The following is a 7,716-nucleotide window of genomic DNA, read 5'->3' as shown; positions in this document are numbered from 1 at the left end:
AAAAGTAGCTCTCAAGAAGGTCCATACGTGAGAGAATTGTGTAGACATATTCACGAATCCAATTCCAATAGAGAAGTTGTTATGGTGTTTGGCTTCTCTTCGCTTGCAGAAAAGATGACGATTGGGCATGGGAAAGGGATTAGGAAAATTGTTGTCAAGGTGGAGTTTGTTGAAATGTGACAACAAAATAATGTAATTATGGGTAAAATCTTATTTTTTTACTGTTAGTTAGTTTTGTAATGGGATTCATAACGAATAGTAGTTATATAACAGAGGAGAGACCCATGTGAAATTGGTGAATGCCAGAGAGGCTGTATCATGGAGAATCATTCTTGATTAATAAAGATTTCCAATCCCTTGCCTCGTGGAGGTTTACTTGACACACTGTCAAGGTTTTACCACGCAAAACTATTTGTGTTAGTTGTGTGTGTTTTTCAATTTCCCATTCAGTTTATTTACATTTCTTTCTTGTTTAATGAACTCCTGAGACAATCAATGGCTTATTGTCAAGATTTTCCATGTTGCAAAAATGTTATGAGGTTGTTTGGATGGATACTTGAGGCATCTTTAACCACTCAATTGGGCAATACCTGTGGACTAGGTCCTATTTACAAAGACCAGTTCAAGTTTCGGCGAATGGAAATACATTCACTATCATATGTTGGTGCCACTCTCAGTGATGAGCTAGTTCTCATTAACACAAATATTAACCAATTCCAGATAGTACTGAGAAATGAAGCAACTATAGATGATGAAAATACTGAGGTTGAAGCAGAAATCTACAAAGTGAAAGATCTCATTAACACAAATCTTAACCAATTCTAGATAGTACTGAGAAATGAAGCAACTATAGATGATGACAATACTAAGGTTGTAGCAGAAAGCTACAAAGTGAAAGAAATGTATGAGGCATCAATGAAACTGTTTGGGAAATTCAAATACATAGGGGAAGGAAAGCTAAATACAAACGAACCGATATTGTAACATCCATGGCTAAAAGTGTTTGAGGGGAAGCAATTTTAGGCGTGGAGGATTTTAAAGTGTCCTATCACATGAGTTAGAGACATGATTTTCCCCTTGCCTAGTCATCTCCTGATAAGCTAGTGAAAAGGAAAAGTTAATCTAGGATATCCATCTTAATTTACCCAAATTTGTTATTATTATATAAAAAGAGTAAATAATAAGTAATAGGAAAGAAAAAGTATTTTATTTTAAAAGGGGAAAAATCACTTAGGGGGAAAGTTGACTTTTTCAATAAAATAATAATAAAGTAAAATCGAGAAGCTTGGAGAAGTATCATTCTATTCCATCATATCATTTGCTATTGATAAGGAGCTCAAGTGAGTTCACTTTTGAGGGTTTTTAAGGAAGCCTTCACTCTAGCTTCGGTGGATCTCTTGCCACCTTAATTAGATCTCATCCATCTTGGGTGAACTCTTTGCTACCCTAGTGGAATTCATTTTTGTGTTTTTTGTGAAGATCTGACGAGAATTGATTGTAGGTGATCGTTTGGTATTGTGATTTATTATTGCATGGATTACTACCACTATTCCAAGATTGTTTGCAGAAGTCGACATTGCTACTTGAGGCCGATAAATATGAAAAAGGCAAGCACCATTCCCTTCCAATATTGAGCTAGATCGAATAGGCTTATACTAGAGATTAGCTAATCTTGTTTGGAGCGGAAATCTATCTTCGAGTGGGTTGAGGGTTTCAAGAAACAATCCTGCCACAAATTCTTCAGATTAGCAAGAGACTAAGCAATCATTCTCCTTCATGATTAGAGGCCGAAACTGCAAGTTGTGCTCATTTCCAGATTGAGGGTTAAGTACCAAATCCTCACAAGATCACCCAAAGACAAAGAAAAAAGGGTTGAATCAATAGTGATCCCGAATTTATTTTTGTTCAACAAAAGTTTCAAAGGGTCGCATTTTTGTGAGAATCTTTGTTTCATAGGGAACATTGTTATTGTGCCAAGAGGTGCTCTCAACCTAGTATGGTAGCGATGTTGTAACCCAGTATGGTAGCGATGTTGTAACGTGATGTTTAACATTTTGACTAATTCAAATTGCATTTACATTAATTAAATTTAAAAAACAAAAATGAATAAAAAGATTAATGTAATATAAGGTAAATATTTTAACCATGTGAAATGTAAGCTATTTAAAGGAAGATATTAAACCAGCCTATACTAATCTTAATTCTGGATTTAAAAATTAATTAAATTTAAAAAATAAAATTGAGTAAAAAGATTAATGTAATACAGGGTAAATATTTTAACCATGTGGAATGTAAGCTATTTAAAGAAAGATATTAAATCAGCCTATACCCATCTTAATTCTGGATTTACCAAGTAGCTAGAAGAGATCGAATATGTTGATATTCAAACTTAATCCCCTAAATACTTAATAAATTCAGAATTAAAATAAATCTAAACCAGTTACTAAAACAGAGCTACCATTTAAAAGTGGAAAAAACTTCCCCCAAAATGCCATTCTATCCATTAAGGGGTTGATTCCTTGCAGTGTGTTACGGGTAAGGCGTGTAGATTTGTTGAAATTCTTGGTACCAGTCAAATAGGAGATCGAATTGCAGAACCGCTGTTCCAGATCAGAAAGACTTACTTGTTCTCCTAAGGGACGAATTGATGTTGTGCCTGTAGCAGTCCTAAGTGGCTGTGGATTTCAAGACTTTCCCAAGACGAGTTTGTTGGATGGTATATGGTGTAACCACAAAAACCTATAAACGCCACCTATCTATATGTAACGCCGACTTCTGTCATTTATCATTCTTAATCCTACGCCGACCTTCTGTCATTTGTTAATCTTAACCCTAATATTTGAAGATTTTAATAGTAAGATGCTTATATTAATACGGCTTAGAATCGTTTCATAAGACATAATTTCCTTCGCAGGGAGATCCAATTTGATGGGGATTTTCTGATTTCAGTTACAGGTTTACAACGTTTCAAATAATTCGTCTAATCTGCAGATCCGGAGTTCAAATCGCTGGGAGAAAAAGAAGAAAGAGGAGGTTCTCTTCCTTACTGTCATGGATCCTTCATTTGTTATGCCCCCTGCAAAGCGGAAATATGAATGGGATTCCGAAGAGCCCAATGCTAGAAAGAAAAGGCGTGCTTCTGCATCATCTCGGGGCCCACCACCTCCTCTGAAAATTGGACCCGACGAAACAGTTTTTCGTATACTTTGTGTTGGGTCAAAAACTGGAGGTATAGTTGGCAAGGGAGGCAGAATTATAAAGCAAATCAGGCGCGAGACAGGTGCAAAGATCAGAATTGAGGAGGGTGTTCTAGGCTGCGAGGAGAGGGTTATTGTTATTGTAGCTCCAGAGAAGGATATAGATAGACAGACAGAGCAAACTGCTGATGAACGAAGTTCTGCAAAGGGACAGGACGGAACTGTGGCGGAGGAGAAAGGAGGTGGAAGTGAAGAAGACCTTGAAAAAGAGAAACATATTTCTCCAGCACAAGAAGCACTTCTTCGCGTTCATGACAGAATATTGGAAGGAGAACTTGATGTAAAGGTGGACGAGGAGACTGATAAGAAGACAACTCCGACAGTGACTAGATTGCTGGTGCCTATTAATCAAGTTGGTTGTGTTCTTGGCAAAGGTGGAAAGATTATCCAACAAATTCGCATAGAAAGTGGTTCTCAAATCCGTGTTCTTTCAAGACAACAAGTTCCTGCATGCGCCTTACCCACAGATGAAGTGGTGCAAATTATGGGAGATGTGACCGCTGTCAAAAAGGCTCTATTAGCTGTATCTCACCTTCTTCGTGAAAACCCTCGTCGTCATCGAGAAAATTTTCATATTACTAGACCTGTCGGTCATCTTTCTCAGGGTTCTGGCATTCCACGCGGTGGTATAATTTCCCTTAAGAATTCTTCATTGACGCAAGGAGCTAGATTTCCTGGTGTTAGGCCATTTGGTGGTATTGACTATCATTCGAAGGGACCTTCTTCGGTTTCTATGATGCATGAAACAGGGTCTAACATGAGGCAAATAGTTCATCCACAGGAGGAAATTACATTTCGGCTGTTATGCTCAAATGACAAGGTTGGAGGAATCATTGGAAAAGCTGGTACTATAGTTCAAGGACTCCAGAGGGACACAGGTGCAGATATCAAGATTGCCAATTCTGTTCCTGAGGAAGATGAACGTGTTGTCATCATTACAGCATCTGCGGTCCCAGAAGGTAGACTTTCTCCTGCACAGAATGCTCTTCTTCGGGTGTACAATCGTGTTGTCACTTCTGGACCTGAGAAAGATAAATTTGCAACGGCAAGACTCCTTGTCCCGTCAACCCAGATTGGATGCTTGCTTGGAAAGGGTGGCATAATTATTGCTGAGATGAGAAAATTAACTGGATCAAATATATTGATTTTTCGTAAGGACCAATTGCCAAAATGTGCATCCCAAAATGACCAAGTTGTGCAGGTCACTGGTGAACAGGGGGCAGTTCAAGAAGCATTGGTATGGATATCAACAAGGTTGCAAAACAATCTATTTCCAGAAAAACCTGTTTCAGTTGCTGGTGTTGGTATTTTTCCTGAGGCTGGTGTTGATATTTACCCTGAGCACATGCCTCCAGTTCCTGGACCAATGGCACCATTCAGGGGAAGACCTGAACCTGGTTTGTCTCCTGGAATGTATCCACATTATAGAGGACCCCTACAGGACATTTATCAAGGAGAACGGTTATCTCACAATGTTGATCGTCCAGGATTCCCTCCCAATGTGCATCGTCCTATAGGTATGAATCGCAACATTGACCAACCACCACCACCAGGTCCATGGGCAGTGCAAGGAATGGGTGACGGCAGTGCACAGAGCATGACTGACTATGGAAGAGGATATCCACAAAGAGGAAGTCTGGGAAGTGGAAGTCAATCAGCTGTTGTGAGAAATAGGACTGTAGAGGTGGTTGTCCCAGAACGTGTCATTGGCTCTATATATGGGGAGAATGGCAGCAACTTAGCCCATATTCAACAGATTTCTGGAGCAAGAGTTATAATGAATGACCCTAGACCTGGGGCAACTGAAGGCCTTGTTATAATATCAGGAACACCTGACCAAACTCTTGCTGCTCAAAGCCTTGTTCAAGCTTTCATTATGAGTGGGCAGTCCTCACCATGATTGCCTTTAATTTTTTGAAGACGAAGACAAAGAAGCTTGGAGTCGGAGAGCCAAAAAATTTACAGATTTGTGACCAACACTTCTAAAAACATTTGAGGACTCTAAATAGCGAGTACATTCAAACATTGCAGATTTAGCAATTGATCAACGGAAGCCAATTCAATTCTTATTTCCTGTGAGTGGGGGTTTTAACGGTTGACTGGGCCCATGGATATTTCTGAGGTTGAAACGTATTCAAGAAGATGAGGAAACATCGTTTTTTTTATCCATCGAATGTTAAGAGATTACTTTTTGTTGTACTCTTTATGGAAAACGTCCTTGCTTATAAGCAAAGCTCTATTGTCATAGTTTACATTAAACTCTCAATTTTCGAACAGACAAACGAGTTCCTAGTGGTTAACTCTATTTTTGAAACATCAAAATTTGATGACAGGTTGTCGATTAAAAGGGAGACCCAGGTGAGTTTACTACAGAGAGAACTGAAGCGATCTGGTATTGGATCTGAATATTGTTGTGTCATCTACTCCATATGGCCGGGCATAAGAGAAAAAACCCGGATACAACCTGTGGACCGATGAATGATTACCAGAAGAAGCGGCCGCAGGAGGACAAATATTGCACCAGGGACCTTTTGAGAGTGAAAATACCTGATTACTGTTTACAACAGTTAGAAGAAATTAAAAAGGATCTGAACTTCTGATTTAATGGACATGCAGTTGATTGGTTACTACCATCTGATCTCAAGGGTTTCATGGAGCTGCCACAGGAGATGGGCTATGAATCGGCTGGGCAGACCATTGATTGGTTACTGACAGTGGGGATTGGAACCGAGGGTTTATTAATTTTCACACAAGAATCGGTTACACAAATCGATGGGCAACTAGTAAATTTGTCACTGCAACGGGAGGCCGGGTCTCTGGTAGAGCTTATAAGTGAGCTAGGGTTCAATAGAGGAGTATAGGCCGTGGATTGGCTATTAGAAATGGCAACGAATCCGATGTTATAGCTGATAAACTTGTTCGGGTATAAATATGGGGTAGGGACTATAGATTGGTTATTGCAGCAGGCACAGCCAAGCATTGCAGACATGTTACAGTCTGCCATGAATATTCCTAATACATCGACATTCCAACCTCCTGGAAACCAAAGCCAGTTCAACAATCCTGCAAAGCACTGGCCATTCGTTTCAAGAAAAGCAAGGGTGGGATCAGTTTCACAGTAGCAGTAGTGGGCACCAAGGTGATAGACCATTTTTTCAAGTGGAGAAGCAGGAGAACTAGAACAAATTTGTGAATATCCATGGCACACAACCAGGAGAATCAGAGCCAAATTGCCAATATTCTTAACAAAACAGGGGACTGGTTCCGAAATATGTTTTCTTTTAATCATATATCTATATGAATGAGTTATTTCCATCAACTTATTTAGGGTGTGTTTTTAATATCCAAAAATGTATAGTGTGATGGAGTTGAAATTTTTATAGGTAAAATGATTTAATCTATTTCAGAAACAAAAAAGATTAATTGTATTATCCATTTCCAAAGCGCAATGCCTATTAATTAATATTTCCCATTATAGATTATGATGTGTGAATACTATAAATTGCTCTATATAAATATCAAATTAGTAATCTGAACATTACTAAACAAGATTTGTAGTCATTGTTCATTGATGCAAGAAACAATCAATCTACACTATTTAACAAGAAGTATGTATTGGTCCACCTACTAACCAATTCTAGACTTTTGGATGGGTAGGTGGTTCATGGTTTTTGATAACCTACTTCTAATAATACGGAGGTACATCTAGATTATGTGCAAATTTTAAGGTAGGGTTCCAAGTCATCTACTTGATATGGGAGAATTCCAAGGGGGTGGGTCGTGGGTTTGCTTAAGATAGAGAAAATGCTAGGAACAACCTAACACTAGCCAGTACCCCCCTCTCAGTATTTCCAACAATTTGTTTCAGAGCCAGTACCTTCACTGAAAGCCTAACAGCTTGAAGGTTGATCATTAGAACACAAATGGCGAAGCCAAGGAAGAAAATCTCCAATCCTCCTAAAGACGTGTCTCTCTCAACCACCGAAATTGATGTCAATCAATATGTGAAGGCTCCATTGTTGAATGGAAAGTTTGATAAATGGGAAGCAAGAATGAGGAATTTCTTAAAGACACAAGGCATTGAAGTCTGGAAATTGGTGATTGATGATAGCATGATGGATGGAGAATCCAAGGAACATAATACAAAAGCAATGAAAGGAATCTTGAATGGGCTACCTGATTTTATGAAGGCCAATTTTGAAAAATGTTCGTCAGCAAAAGGCATATGGGATAAACTTCATGATCTTCACTCAGAAGGAGCATTGACAACTAAGTAACCGGATTCGTTGATATACCCTGGCGAATCTGAATCCCGCGAATCAGATACGATTCGCTGGGAATTCGTATCCCAAAACCGGATTTGACGAGTCCGAATAGGATTCGTACGAATCCTGTACAAATCCCATACATGCTCAGCGAATCACGATTCTAGGATTTGTATCCCAAAAAACAGCCTCCC

At 39.0% G+C, this 7,716-nt stretch overlaps 1 protein-coding gene across 1 annotated transcript; it reads left to right on the top strand.

Annotated features, from left to right (window-relative positions):
- Positions 1-2,871: 2,871 nt before the first annotated feature.
- On the top strand, positions 2,872-6,513 carry LOC149214740 (RNA-binding KH domain-containing protein RCF3-like). Its single transcript, XM_089390953.1, has one exon. It carries the CDS (start codon positions 3,052-3,054, stop codon positions 5,155-5,157), a length of 2,106 nt encoding a protein of 701 aa, XP_089247079.1. The 5' UTR covers positions 2,872-3,051; the 3' UTR covers positions 5,158-6,513.
- The last annotated feature ends 1,203 nt before the right edge of the window (positions 6,514-7,716 follow it).

This window comes from Pinus tabuliformis, chromosome 1_1 (assembly GCF_031772625.1).
Source record: "Pinus tabuliformis cultivar Carrire ecotype Pingquan chromosome 1_1, CPIR1, whole genome shotgun sequence".
NCBI classification, from domain to species: Eukaryota; Viridiplantae; Streptophyta; class Pinopsida; order Pinales; family Pinaceae; genus Pinus; species Pinus tabuliformis.
This window is presented reverse-complemented; position numbering and strand designations above follow the sequence as displayed.